The sequence below is a fragment of the Nicotiana sylvestris genome, chromosome 2, assembly GCF_000393655.2.
Source record: "Nicotiana sylvestris chromosome 2, ASM39365v2, whole genome shotgun sequence".
In the NCBI taxonomy this organism is placed as follows: domain Eukaryota; kingdom Viridiplantae; phylum Streptophyta; class Magnoliopsida; order Solanales; family Solanaceae; genus Nicotiana; species Nicotiana sylvestris.
Genome location: NC_091058.1, coordinates 4,976,779 through 4,992,181, shown reverse-complemented (window position 1 = coordinate 4,992,181; position 15,403 = coordinate 4,976,779). Strand labels below are relative to the sequence as shown.

The following is a 15,403-nucleotide window of genomic DNA, read 5'->3' as shown; positions in this document are numbered from 1 at the left end:
CGTGAATCTTGCATTAGCAAAGAACAAAGGCCAAAGCATATCACAATTAGATTATGCTCGTGTATTGGGTTGCTTAATGTATATCCTGAATTATATACGACCAGATATAGCTTGTGCTATAAGTAAATTGAGTCGATATACGAGCAATCCAGGCCAATCTCATTGGATGGCAATGAAACGATATTTAGAATATATCCAGGGCTTTGATTTGCACTACAGTAAATATCCTGCAGTGATAGAGGGATACTATGATGCAAATTGGATCACCGGTTCAACTGATTCTAAGTCCACAAGTGGATATGTATTCACTATTGGTGGAGGAGCGGTATCTTGGAAGTTATCCAAACAAACTTGTATTGCCCGCTCTACAATGGAGGCAGGGTTCATAGCCTTGGATAAAGCCAGTGAAGAAGTTGAATGGCTCTAGAATTTCTTGAAAGATATTCCATTTTGGCCGAACCGTTGGCACCAATATGCATACATTGCGATAGTCAAGCGGCAATTGGAAGGGCTGGGAGCGTTATGTATAACGGTAAATCTCGTCACACACGATGAAGACATAAAACCGTTAGACAATTACTCTCCAGAGGAATTATCATGATTGACTATGTAAAGTCAAGTGATAATGTGTCGGATCCACTTACAAAAGGCCTAACTAGAGAGGTAGTTAAGAAGTCATCAAGGGGAATGGGACCGTGGCCGAGAACAAATCATAGTGGCGGTAACTCTACCTAAAAGGCTGGAGATCCCAAGATCTAGGTTCAAGGAGATCAAACAAAGTCATTAATGACGGTTCAACATTGTCAACTAAACTTTTGGTCCATTCTCGTGATGAGACAATGTTCAGTACCAAGGATAAAACATTAAGACTTTTTAATGATTTTTAATTTTGATACGGGGTATATCAAATAGTGTATCTACGGGATGATATGTTTAGGAATCACCTATGTAAGTGTGAAGTGTTAGCCGCTTCAAAGAGAACTTTGTAAGGCCAGTTCTCTACGCACTTATGAAACCAGGCGGTGTTCATGGTTGAAACGAACACAACAATGAGAACCAAAGACGATTAAGGGTTGGTTGTGTGACTTGTGGTTGTCTAGGTATACACCAAAGTTCGATGGTTCAAAGATATCAAATTTACCGATTGATCGAGTATATCCGACATAAGTTCACTACGGAAAGTTCAAAGGGAAACCTACTTATCCAGATGCAATTAGTCCTTACTTGCGAATCACACAATTTTTCATGCATACTTCTGTGATATAGTCATTCCTCATTCATGTGGGGGGATTGTTGGATTTTTATGTATTTAATTAATATATTAAATACTTAAAAGAGGGTGAATGAGAAATGGAGGGAAATGAAATCTTTGAGTGAAATTTTAAGTTTTCCCCCTTGGTAAATGGACATTGTCCCATATTGGAAGAGGGAGATGTTTTTTATGGGTATATAAGTAATTGCTCTTCTTCTAGCTCTTAAAGAGCTGAGAAGAAGGCAAGTCTCGCACCGTCGTCGTCGTCACTTGCTCGGCTTGGCTTCGACTTCGGATTTGAATTTGGATTTGGTCAAATGATCGATTGATTAACTTTTTGGACCAAATTTGTTAATAGTAAAATATTAACAGAAATGTTATCAAATATTTGTTTTAATAACAGAATATTAATATTAAATCCAATTCGTTTTTCTATTTTGGTAACAGAAAATTAACTACCCTCTTCAATTTTCCCTCTTTGTTGTTGAGTAAATAACCATTTATGTAATGGCATTTATGATGTGGCCGTTTTGCAGAAACAACCATTTTGAAGAGTTGCACCTCTTTAGATTTCAGCCCAACTTTGGCTATAAATACAACACTATTCTGCTCAGAATTTCACTATATTCTGAGTTTCTCCTCCTTCTTCTGCATACTTTTAGCATCAGACAAAGCAATAGTAAGTGTGATTTGCTACCGAACTTTGTGTTCGCTGAAACACGGGGGTTTGAAGTACCACTGCACCAGTGTGTAATTCGTTCTATCATGGGAGGAAATAATCCATAATCTTGGGTACTAGGAGGGGATTAAATTCCTTAAGGAAACACTGTGAATCCAGTGGGCTCGAATTGGTTTTCTGTTATTTCATTGTTCACTTCTGTTTATGTTCATTTCTGTTTATGTTCATTTAGATTTCCAAAATTATTTTACAAATACAGTTTACTAACAATTATATCGGCAATAGATGAATGCGTAAATCGCAATAGATGAATGCGTAAATCGCGTTCACGGAATGACTTATAAACAAGAAACTGTGTTTTGCTTCGTTCTTTCTCTTTTTTTGTCCAAAAATGGGAAGAGATAGCTCGCTAAATGACGTGAGTAGTTGCGCTTATATTCTGCCCATCCAAAGCTACTACATTAGCTTATTTAATCATGCCAATTTAAATAAAATATATAAATTGAGAAGCCCCGAGAAAGACAAAAGATATTTGAGCTCACAAATATACATCAAGGTTTTACCTTTAATAATCCAATTTTTGAGTACCAAAGTGTCCTTAGTTACTTTAAAAAGATTATAAGTTGACAATTTGCCTTGTGGATTTCTCGAGTTACCGGATAATACAAGATTTTTACCTTTAAAGAACTAGTTTAATGTCCAATCACCCTCACTAATACTACTAATCTCACTATCCCAGCACCTAGAATTAAGGTAGTACTCTACAAAGAGAAACCACAGTGGTGTTTTTCACTATTTCTTATGATAGAGATTACCAATTTGGTCTGCTCAAAATCTTTAAACAAACGACCGCAGATTACAGGCAATGTAGTACACAATTTATGTAATTAACATAGCAAATAGAAGTTGCAATTAAAATTCTCTCCGAGAAAAGTTGCAGCCTGATAACAAGTGACAGATGATTTCTTTCCAAAAATGAAATTTAAGATCACTAATCACCAGCTTCCAGCTTCGTAGATCATAGCCACTTAACATGCATATGCAATTCCCCGCTGATAATTTTAGTGAGTTTCTAATTTTAGAGGCGGATCTAGAGATGGTTCAACGGGTTCAACCGAACTTAGTGCTTTCGACGCGAACCGTGTATACATAAGCGAAAAACAAAGTTGTATGTATAATCGATCACAACTATTCTCAATCCAATGCGTCTAAATTATAGATTAGTCTTTGATTCTGAACTAGTGGTAACATTTCAGCTACAGCTATCCTGTGAAATATTCTCACAAGCATGAGAAGAATCTGCGAGCTTCATAATACCGATCCAACACTACGTTGTACAGTGGGTGAATCTGTTCCAAGAGATTTTGAGAATAAGGACCAAATACATCCTTGGGTAATGGTGGAGCATCAGCTTCGTTGGTCCAGCTATACTGCGCAATTGAAAGACCACTTAAACAGTAACACGTATGGTAGTGGTCTCTACCCTTCCCAGGTTTGTCTCTGAAACCTCCATCAATCTACACCCACAATTATGATATCAGAATCTTCAAAAAAAAGATATAAAAGCAAAAGAGCAATCGAAACAGGGAATAACATTGCCAAAGAATCTAACACAGAGCATCATGTAACACTTGCTAAAGCAAAAAATGCAATATCTTCAAAGCATTTTGGTGAGTCACAGCTTACAACAACAACAACAACCCAGTGAGTTCCCACGAGTGGAATTTGGGGAGGGTAGAGTGTATGCAGACCTTACTCCTACCCCGGAGAGTAGAGAGGCTTTTTCCGAAAGACCCTCGGCTCAAGAAAACGAAAAGAGACAAGAGAGACAATATGTTAGTACCATCAACAGAACCATATGAGTAATAACAACAGCATAAGAACCAGAAAATAGATGAAAAACAATAACAAAAACCAGTGAATAAAGCTCGATACTATCAAAAACAAAAGAATAGTGTGGACACAACAATAATCGGTAGCAGCCTAGGACCCAACCTTATCAGACCAGCCTCCCCCCGGACGAACCTTATCAGCTACCTCCTAACCTAACACCCTAATGCTCGACCTCCACACCTTCCTATCAAGGGCCATGTTCTCGGAAATCTGAAGCCACGCCATGTCCCGCATGATCACTTCTCCCCATAGGCCGCCCTCTCCCTCTTCTCGAACCCGCCAAGGCCAACCACTCACACCTCCTGACCGGGGCATCTGGGCTTCTCCTTCGCACGTGCCCGAACCATCTAAGCCTCGCTTCTCGCATCTTGTTATCCACAGGGCCACAACCACCTTCTCCCGAATATCTTCATTCCTAATCTTATCCATCCTAGTGGTGAGTCACAGCTTCTGATATAGAATATTTTAAACCTACTAATTTCTTTTCCCTTCAAAGAATGAATAAATTTACATGAAAATAGAGTTCTAATTGTACAGTTAAAACATATCAAAAAGAAATATTTTATTGAATTTTAAGAAAAATGGCAGTATGTGCCTCTTAAAGGCTATTGAGTTTGTATGTTCAAAGAAAAGAATGGTACTTATTAGACAAATGATATTCAAGCTGTTCTTGAGAAGAGGTGTGATGCTCCAAAATCAGAAAGGAACTTCAAAGAAAAATAGGAAAGAGGATTGGTGCCTAGCATGCTCCACATACAGAAGCTTCTAATACATATAGGCAAACCAGTGATGATATGATGTTAGTCGAAAAAATCCTAGCTTCCTCTAAGTTTATGATTTCGTTGAAGTACACCTTTTTTTATCCCTTATTTTCCAGCTTGTGCTTTTGGGTGCATGCATACACTAATGCAAAGAGCGGTGACAGCATAGGGATCTCCAGAATATATTTTCTCAAATTTTAAGCACCTGGGAGCAGAGAAGAACGTATTGCTGCAGATAAAAGCTGTCAAAGACAGGTCGCATAGCTATGCGTCGATTGACAAAATCATATCCAGTATCTGCTATCTTTGTGGGATCTGAAGCATTTTCCTGTCCTGCAGCCAAAACAACAAAAAGCAATTAGAAAATAAGTGTGAGAAATTAGGCCTAAGAGAAAGGACCGAGTAGGCAAAAAGAAAAAGATAGAAGCTTGATAACCTAACATTATCTGAAGAAAAAGATAAGGATATTTCAAGTTTCAAGGAAATGCTCTCCCAAACCATCTCAGTGCACATGGCTCTCAGTCAAATGGATAATAGAATCAGGCCAACGAACATATTACCCATTAAATTTTCCCTACTCGTGCTCACCCATGGTTTGGATCATGAAACATATAATACCCAGTTAAGGAGAAGCCCAGCTGAAAGCATTATAGGGTACTAATTACCTTCCAAGTTCATATACAACCCAAATGCAAAGGTGTGACTAAAGAAGCGGTTTAAAATGGAGTATATTCTTTCACCCTTCATTTATTCAATTCCACCCACTGGGAGTCCTTAATCACATGATGTTTTCACTTTTTTTTTTATTTCAGATTCCAAGGAATTATTTGAATATCACTGCAACAAAGGGTAGACCAGCAAATCGTACAAGATTACGTTTTTTTTGCCTTTGAGTTATTCTTCCTCAAATTGATATACCTTCTTGTCGGAGAGGGCAAGTCTTCTGAACATGAGATGATGTCCCTTCCAAATGCTCTTCTTCATCAGATAACTCTGACTCTGAAGAATCATCAGCACTTTCTGTACTGAGTTCATTTGACAGCCCTAGTTGTTCATGGACTATCGATTTTAATCTTTGTATAAGAAAAGCTACCACGCCCTGGTCAATCAAAGTCATCTCTAGTTCAGTAATACTTAGACTACAAAATGGAAGTGTTCAGGACATAAAGGTAAAACTGGTAGTCACCACTCACCTGCCAAAAGGAATAGCAGCCATCGACTAATTTATTTGTCCTGCCTTGAAATCCACCTTCGACTCCTTGTCTAAATACCACCCAATCCTAAGATACACAACAGCAATGCATCTCATGCCAATCAATACCATCATATGAACCAAATTTACGTAATTTCACATCACCAACAGGCCGATTGAACTCAACTAGGAATAGTCATAAGAGAAGCAACTGAAGAAAACTACTAAGAGAAGTAACGAGACAGAGAAAGTCGCATAGAGGTACTACTATATGAAAGATAGTTAGAAGGAAAATGAACTAATATTGGTTAACAATCAAACCCCAACCATCCCAGGAATGCAGCAGCAGAACCTGGTAAAGGGATCCCATGCAGCGGCTTAAAAATGGACCAGTCAAGTAAAAATAAGATCAAACCAAGGTTGAAAGCAAAATTAAAGGCCAGAAGGCTACTTCTGGGCTCTAGATGTCTTCCCATCCACCATATACTGGTAACAAAAAGCATTCAAAAGTCTCATACTCCAGCGTCCCGGATGAAGGACAACGACCTATACGCTGCACATTATTGCAGCTGTTAATATCTAATTCACTTTTTCCATATGTTTACTTTTCCCGTGCATCAAACTTCTTTCCTTTTTATTCACTTTTTATCCATAATTATCCAATAAGTAGTTTTATCTGTAAAAACAAAATAACCTACCATTTTAAAACCAATATTTAAGTACTAGAATGATATCCATTTCTTCAATTGCCAGCTGAAAGTCAGCTCATTTTAACATACTTTTTATTCCCCCTTCCTTCTTATGAGAAGTAATAAAAATGTAACCTGGAACATTGTGAAAAAGAACAAAAACAAACAATGCAAGCCATTTTCTAGTTTCAGTATCATTTTATCAGTCACGAAGGCCTGTAACAAGACAGTGTCAGGAATGTTACAGGCCAGTAAACCAGATGGAAAACAAGAGAAGATACACAGATTATTAAATTAGCAATATTCATCCCTCCCCAACACCTTCCTAAAGCAAAAAAAGCAACTTACAATTAATCTTGGCAAGTCCAATCGATTCGTTTCGTTAATCAGAATCATTGCAGCCAACCCACAGAAAGTATACCTAGAAAATGAATTATAGGTAAAGGGCTTCAGTAACAGCATAAGCTGAGAAGTTATAGTGCTGCAATGACAATTAACGTTGAAAGAGAAATACAAGTAAAAGAGCAAAACTAGATTGAAAAACATGAGCATACAGGTGAGACTTACCCACCATGAGCTTCAGAACCTGGTTCGCCAGCAATTCCACCTTCATAAGTCTGACAACTGAAGCAAAAATAACAGTTTAGGAAAGGCTTATCCAAGCAAATATATTCTTATAATGAATTCGAACGATAAATGAGGCGCATTAAGGAAAAGAAAGAGCTTCCGCCTGCTTCTTATCCTGTACTTCTGACACTAGGAATATATTCTTCTTTATCCTAGCGAAATAATTCTTATGATGAGACTAGAATATAACCAAAAACTTGAGAGAACAAGAAGGAAAACAAGCTAGAATGAAGAATATTTCCTTCACTATTTTTTATTCAATGAGGACAATGGGTAATAATTAGGAAACGACATATATATCTCCCTGATGTGTGGCAGCTGTGAATTCAATGGGAATCACGAATGCAACTAAAGTACCAGTTCTGTCATGCATTTAGTACATATAATTATCTGTCCACCATGCCCTGACAACTAATCAGTGAACATCAATCAAATCAACTAGCATCAATTTCAAAGTAGTTGGTTTCAGTTATATGAATCCTCCAAATCCATTACTTCGGGTAATTCCAATACTCAATAATTTGTCTTTAAAGGCAGGAGCTTTTAAATCTTAGGTTGTCTCTACCATAAGCATAAATCTTACCACACAAAAGGACTTCTGGCAAACACGAGATCTAACATAATTATAACAACAACTAATCCTATGTTTCCTTAATCTCAACTTGATATCGTGGATTTTGGGTGACTGTAGGTCTTTCTCAACAACTTTTTTACATGTGATTTTGACTACCTCGTTACCTTTATAGCACCTTCAATTATTTTAACATAGTAAGTATGGACCAGTACATTTGAAGGTGTATGTAAAACATGATTAAACCATTTCAAACAACTTGCTCTCGTTCTATCCTCTTATGAGTTCTACCTAGCTGCATCTTATCTTGGTTTTGATCATTTTAATCTGACTTATAGCCTATTTGGCCAAGCTTCTTTTTGGCCAAAAGTGCTTTTTTGGCCAAAAACACTTTTGACCAAAAATTGAGGTGTTTGGCCAAGCTTTTGGAAGGAAAAAAAGTGATTTTGAGGAGAAGCAAAAGCAGTTTTGGAGAAGCAGAAAAAGTAGCTTCTCTCCAAAAGCACTTTTTTGAGAAGCACTTTTGAGAAAAATACACTTAGAAGCAGTTTTTTAAAGCTTGGCCAAACACTAATTGCTGCTCAGAAGTGCTTTTCAAACTAATTAGCCAAACACAAACTGTTTCTCACCAAAAGTACTTTTGAGAAAAACACTTCTCAAAATAAGCTGATTTTTGCAGCTTGGCCAAACGGACTATTAATCATGTACAACCTCACGCATATCCATCTTAACATCTGCATTTCATAACACTTATCTAGTGGTTATGTTGGGAAAACAATCGCTCACATATAATATCGCTAGCCTCACAATCAATGTTGCTCCGATCCTCCAAGAATATTGTCGGGTGCATGTTGGATCCTCCAAATTCCAAAAGTTATGCATATTTGAAGAACCAGCATGGGTTCAGCAGTATTTTTGGATGATCTGAGCAACATAGCTCACAACCGTTCTGTATACAACTTTTGATAGGTATCTTTTTATCAGATTGCCCAGCACTCCTATTTCAGCCATCCACTTTCTTTTTTTTTTTGGGTCAGGATTTCAGCCATCCTCTTTAATTCTATATGTTAAATCATCCATCCATCATGTCATTCTCTAGGAAGACAATTACCATCAGTTAATCGAAAAGGAAAATTACAACTTAATTAAATCATAGAAAGATAACATTATCAGTAAATGATACGGCAACAAATATGAAATATGGTAGAATAGAGTAAGTTGAATAAGCTGTAGTAGATGAGGGCACGGCTGAAACCAACCTTAGGATGTAATTTCCAACACCATTAATCAGCTCATCATCCACAATTTTCAATATACTTGCAACCTAAAGCACGATATATCAATTAACATGAAAGCACATTATTCCGAAGACAATTAAGAGGTAAAAGACCAAAGTTGAGATGTAACATGCATGAATGGTGTATGTAATCAAGTATTCACTATTTAACTTACAATAGAGGCCTGCATCAAGAGGGTTTTCAGATGAAACCTTGGAGACTTTTGAATCTAAATTTTATTTTTGAAAACAAAGTCATGTTTTATCAAATTGACCCTTGATAAGCACAAGAAGCCATTAAGTGAGAGTACTTCATTAGATCCAAGTCTCTTCAGTAGGAACAGACAAGGTATCAGGTATGGTAAGGATTCATCATGAATCAATATCTTTATATTGGTTATCAACCTACTGCAACTTTCCTCCTTTATCCGGGCTTGAGGCAGACAATGTGAGCTATGCAGAATCGAGGGTTTAGGTCAGTCACATAGCCGATCCCAACTCTTCTTGGGATTGCGGCTAGCTGTTGTAGTATGAGTAGATGAGGTATGACTTGAATGTTTGCTAGGGGGAACTGTGAATTTTATTTAAAATTTTTGTATCTGTAGCTTTCATGATTTTTGATTTTTTTTTCTTGTTTGAGAATAATCTGTAGCTTGCATGATTCATCGATCAAAATTTTTATATTCGGCCTTAAGCTTATTTAAGAGTTTTCCATCGAAGCACGGTAAATATGATGATGATATCATCGGAATTCAGATGCATAATCATAGGAAAAGTTGACACTTTACCAAGAAGATCACACTTACAGAAATGGCAGTATAACAGGCACGAACATCCACTTCTCCATCATCATGCATCCTGCAGAAAATAATTGAAGTCTGAACATTAGCAAAGATGGTGCAAGTTGTCATTGATGAAATTGAAGATTGAAGACAAGTGTCTCTCATCATCTGATGAAATTGACTATTAAATCCATTTGGATCTAAAGACTCAAAAATGAACCCCAACACACAGATACACACAGATACACACACATACACACACATTTTATGCATAAACATTCTCAATATGCTTTATTTTCAGATCAGGGTAAAAGTGTCTAGTACAACGGTAGTTCATCCAAAAGCCTAGTTCGCCTCGAAAGAAGTGAAAACTGAACAAATTAGAAGGTCGGATTGAGATCAGGAGAATCAGCGCCAATGAAAGCCCATTAGTACATAAAATGGAGAGATGGCAATTTTAAAATAGATAAATGAGTTACAAATTGAAAGAAAAGAGCCTAGATTATAAAGACAATATAAATTTCTAGTAGTCAGCAAAGGGAGAGGAGATAGATACAACAGACTAGGAAGGAGATATAAGGGAAGACATAATTTGCAGAGCTGATCAAATAAGGTAAACAAGTAGAAAAACATCATACCTGAAGCCACCACTTGTGTCTTTCATTCGCAGCAAAAAGGCATACAATTTTTCTCTGAGGCATATTATTAGACAATGTCAACAAGAGTGGATGATAGATAAGATCCCAGTAAGAACATAGAATAGCTTGTGCACCTATTGATTGATGACAGAGCTTTAGGGCAGCCCAAAGTTATGAGTGAATTGACTGCAGCATAAGTTGTTGCGAGATGAGGCATCTGAACAAAGCAATATATTACAAATATCACTTCAAAGAACCTTAACGACAGGAAGCACAAGAACTATCTAAAATAAACAGGCTGACCAGAACAAAGAGAGCTTGTAAATGTATCTATGTGACTCTAAAGAAACAGAAAAAGAGTTTCAAGCTAACTTAGAAATGAACGAGGAACAACGCCAATAATTAGATGTGTAATTATCAAGTCAGGCCAGTGTTTTGAATAGCGTGAGGCGACAAATAGCGATGAGGGCCCGCTTCACTGAGGCGAGAGGCGAGAAGCGAAGCGCTCGCCTTTTTGATGTGAAGCGACAATTATAAAGAAATAAAATATTAAATATATATATATATATATATATATATATATATATATATCAATTCAAAATATATCAGTTAAAAACTCAGGTTTGAAGAAGCTCTCTGCCTCTGCCCGTGAAGGAATTGAAAAACAGTGCAAAAAAAAAAAGAAGAGAAGAAGAAAAAGGAAGGAAGAAAGAAAGCAAGAAAGAAAAAGCTCGATCAAAAACAACAGAGCAAAAAAGAAAAAGAAGAAGAAGAAGAAGAAGAAGAAGAAAGAAAGAGAGGAGAAAGAAGAAAGAAAAAAAGGGCAGAAACTCGAAGAAGAAAGGAGAAGAAGAACGAAGAAAAGAGATGAAGAGAAGCATACCTGATGAAGAAGCTTGAAGAAGAAAAAAGAATCGCTGGTGACTGGGTTGACTTGAAGGAGAAAGAAGAAGAAATCGCTGAAGCCCTAAATTTTTTCTTTTAATCGCTGGTCTGCTGCCTTTCTCTTTTCTTTTTTTCAAAAAGCGACGCTACAGGGCGCCTCTCGCTACACAGGTAGAGGCGCTCGCCTTTTTGAAATCGCCACGCAACGGAGGCAAATAGCGCTGGAGGCTCACATCGCATCGCCTAACGCTATTAGCACTGAGGCGAGCGCTATTTACAACACTGAGTCAGATGACTATTTCCCTCTAACTTTCTATTATAAGTCCTAACCGAATTCTATTTAGAGTTCACATATTTACAATAGTCAAATCAACCATCATCTCCAGAGGACGAAACTAACATGAGTGATAAACATGGACGCACAAGCATACCAAATACAAATGGAAACATCACAAAATCAAACTCAATGTGAAAATAAGCACAAAGCAGCTGACTAAAATCTGACAATGGCATTAAAAGTGGAATAGGAGAATTTGACTTGCCTGACCAGGTCCACCGCCATAGCCACCATCTTTATCCTGTGATGATGGCAAACAACACATGAACTAGATTTTATCGCATTTTATTGTACGAGAAGTCTAGAAACAAATTAGGTGGAATTGCAAGTAAGTAAAAGAAACAGTTACACAGGTATTCTGGAAAGACAGTTACTTCCAGGGGATAACTAAGTTGACTTCAACTAGTTTAGTCAGTATGCTCTCCTAGGATACAAGAGGCTATGCAAAAAACTAGTTGTAATTCTAAGGTCCATTTTAACTCAAGGTTGATAGTTGCAAAACAGGCGATCAGCATTTCTTCCAATAATTTATAATTCTATCATTCGAAATATAATAATCTAAGTTTCTTTTGATTAGCAGATGAATTTAATAGTTTAAACAACAGAATCCAAAATGAACAGACCTGGCAACGGCTCAAAAAGTCAATTGCATCATTTTCCAGTTTGGCATCAATAGATTCTCCCAACAAAGCGATTGAATGAAGTATCCAGTAGCAAAGCCATGGTCGACTAGAAAGAAAAACTTATGTAAGGCAAAAGTAATAGCTGATGATAATGAAATAACCTTCAGTTCCATGTCAGTATAGAGTACTACAAGGATATAATAGCCACAATTACCTTGCACTAGAACATAGGCCAAGATCCCACCTTGATGAACACATTTTCCAAACTGTTACAATATGGTGGTGTGATATGGGAAAGGGGGCGCAAGGGTGTGGACTAATGAATCTGGAATGCACATAGGAAGTGGGAGACCAGCGTTTGAATCCCAACAAAGTCAAAAAAGCATTAAGTGATTTCTTCTCATGCTAGACGACACATGGGCTAGTGAGAGATAGTAGGTACCAATGGATTAGTCGCGGTATGAGCAAGCTCGCGAACACCACCACGACCCCCTCCCCCAAAAAATAAGAAAGAAAAGAACAAATAACCTTACTATGTCCTACACCAACAAGATTAATCAACATGAACTTATAATCAGTTTAGTAGGTTCTATGTAATCAAACATTGGACATACAAAAAAATGTAATCAAACAATGTTGAGAGCTATATTTGAAGGTCATGTATTCATCCACGATAGCTTGTTAGCTCTTTCCTCGCTTTATTATAAATTCTTCTATTAGTGAAAGCTCAATCTCAACTCTCTGGCTAAGATCAGATCGTGCAAACGATGTTCTTCCTAAAAAGCCATTCAATCAATCAACTTGCCTAGATCCCGAATTAGAAATCAGCTATATGAAGCTATATTAACTGAGCTGCTGAGCTTTATACAAGTAAATTTCATTCCAATACTAGATAATTTTACTTTTAAGGCGCATTAAGCTCATTATAAGAAATAATTTCAGTTGTGTTTGGTCCTATAAGCCACCAGTTAAGCATTAAGATTAGAGTCGCCAACATTATAAGTGAACTCCACACAGTCAATGAGTAATCAGAAACGAGCATAGAGGGATGGGGCTTACTTAGCATCCAAGACGGAGAACGACGGACCAAGTTTTCTGAGACCTCGAGTGAGATAATCGAAGTGCTTATCACGTTGAAGCTCTAAGCTTTATCATAAGAAAGAAACAAATTAACACAAAATAAGTTCCTCAAAAAAGAATTTTAAGCTCTAAATGAACAAACTGACGTAATCGTGAGAAAAAAAAAAAGAACCCTAGAAATTGAAAACAGTTGAGAGCTAACATTACGGACTGGGAATTGGGAGGAATGCTGTAGAAAAAATCGTATATCTCCCGAACTTGATGCTCCACCATCCATTGATCTTCCAGCGTCTTCGTTACTCTCCTCGACTCCATTTTTTACTCCAGCTGATTACTACTTTTCGTGTAGATTACTGTAAGCGCCAAATCAACACCCTTTTACTCTTTCTACGATTACTGTTCTTCCTTTTTTTTCCTTTCCTTTTCTCTTTCTTCTGCTATTTCTCACCAAGTTTGAGAAAGACTGATTTAATTTTTGGGCTGATTTTGATTCGCCGTTCACTGTACAATAATAGCCGAAAAAATATATATTTTTGTATATATATATATATATTCTGTATGTTATATATTAAAATTATACAAATTTTTTTTTTTTTTGGCTATCAAATATAAATAATTTTTGTGGGACTAAAAGTGAAAAAAGTCCTCTAGTTTTCGAATTGCCTGGTCCGTGATATTACGAGCCCGGCCCTGCCCAAGCCATAAAAATATTATCCTGGAGTTTAAGTTGTGAAATTTAAAACTCCATAATAGTTATATTAATTTTCAATTACATAAATGAAAAGTGATTACCCTATGCTATTACTACCATAAAATGCATAAGATGGAGGAAACTTTCTGTCCTTATTTTTTTAATGTTTTGGATTATAATAGTAAGTGTCAATCTAACTGACTGAAACCTCATTTTCATTGTATGTCAGTAATTTAGTAAATCATTACCAAATTACAAGTTCTTTAAGTATTTATTGTTCCACCTTTCATGGAAATAAATTATCTTGATCCCTCAAAAACTATATTGTTTGCTAATAGTCCTTTTGTTGTTTTTTCCTATATTCACAACTTCTATCTAATAATATACTTGTTTATTTCATTCTAGTTTTTTTTTTTTTTTTGGAATTACTTTGTTTAATTTAGTGAACTTGCTTCTCAGTTGCCTTAATTTATTTTTAGTCTTAATTATACCAGATCAATTATATTTAAACCACCTATAGGTCATGAGTTCGAGTCGTGAAATCAATCGTGATACTTGCATCGGGATAAGTTGTTTACATTACACCATTTGGATTGCGTCCCTTTTTCGGATCATGTGTGAATGCAAAACGTTTCTTGCATCGGGCTGCCCTTTATGGGTTAAAGTTTAAAAATGTAAAAATATTTAGCAAGAATTGTTTCCCCTCTAGCAAGCTTTACGTAATGATAAATGAAATAACATTATAATCCTAGCATCTCATGTTAATAAATGAATCATGCGTCTCGAAGCTTCTCCAGATTGTAAGAAGTAAATTAGTTTGCGGTGAGATGAATGTAATTTTTTGACACTGATCTGCATTTATGGGTTAGAATTTATTAATTGAAAAAAATACTTGGTAAAAAATATTTTCTCTTTAGCGAATTTTACATATGTATATTTAAATTAATCGCAAAAATTAATAGAGATAAGCAGGTGCTTTGACCGTGAAACAACATACATTCATAGACTTTTGTTTGTTAACTAATATACCTCGTTATATGGAACCGTGAAGTTGAAGATGAACAAATTGTTTTTATATCTGATTCATAGACTTTTGTTTGTTAACTCATGGGCTTCTATAAAGATGATGGTACTATTATTCATATTTATTTTCTTTTTTGAAAAAAAGGAAATTTAAATTTTCTATATTACTGAGCTGTAAGGGAATCTAAGCACAAATTATGAATTTTGCTTTTCTAGTGTATTGCAGGAGCGATTAAAGCTAAAATTTCAAAGGGCGGTGAGCTTAAAGAAATACAAGTTAACTTATATACCTCATTATATGGAAGCACAAACTCATATACCAAGAACAAATAATTGTCTTAAACTGGACGACATTTGATAACTTACAACTTCAAACATGCATTCTACCAAATTATAATCTGTTT

The 15,403-nt window shown here is 36.3% G+C and overlaps 1 protein-coding gene across 2 annotated transcripts; it reads right to left on the bottom strand.

Moving 5' to 3' along the window:
• Positions 1-3,030: 3,030 nt before the first annotated feature.
• Positions 3,031-13,742, bottom strand: LOC104210829 (protein farnesyltransferase subunit beta). 2 transcript variants are annotated; one of them, XM_009759801.2, is made up of 14 exons: positions 13,488-13,742; positions 13,265-13,351; positions 12,206-12,311; positions 11,788-11,823; positions 10,495-10,577; positions 10,361-10,414; positions 9,747-9,798; positions 8,924-8,988; positions 7,034-7,090; positions 6,815-6,887; positions 5,779-5,865; positions 5,504-5,684; positions 4,791-4,918; positions 3,031-3,448 (listed from the first exon to the last, which is right to left on the bottom strand). In XM_009759801.2, exons 1-14 carry the CDS (start codon positions 13,598-13,600, stop codon positions 3,212-3,214), a joined length of 1,359 nt encoding a protein of 452 aa, XP_009758103.1. In that variant the 5' UTR covers positions 13,601-13,742; the 3' UTR covers positions 3,031-3,211. The 2 variants fall into 2 exon arrangements, with proteins under 2 accessions (XP_009758103.1, XP_009758104.1); XM_009759802.2 differs by having other exon boundaries at positions 13,497-13,742.
• Between the last annotated feature and the right edge of the window lie 1,661 nt (positions 13,743-15,403).

What these genes read in the sequence shown, in the direction of transcription:
- LOC104210829 (XM_009759801.2), bottom strand. Translation starts at nt 13,600, where the DNA reads ATGGAGTCGAGGAGAGTAACGAAGACGCTGGAAGATCAATGGATGGTG. An exon ending in GTTGGAAATTACATCCTAAG is followed by an intron (nt 7,091 to 8,923) that starts GTTGGTTTCAGC and finishes TTTTTGCTTCAG; the next exon opens with TTGTCAGACTTATGAAGGTG. An exon ending in TTGCCCTCTCCGACAAGAAG is followed by an intron (nt 4,919 to 5,503) that starts GTATATCAATTT and finishes TTTTGGCTGCAG; the next exon opens with GACAGGAAAATGCTTCAGAT.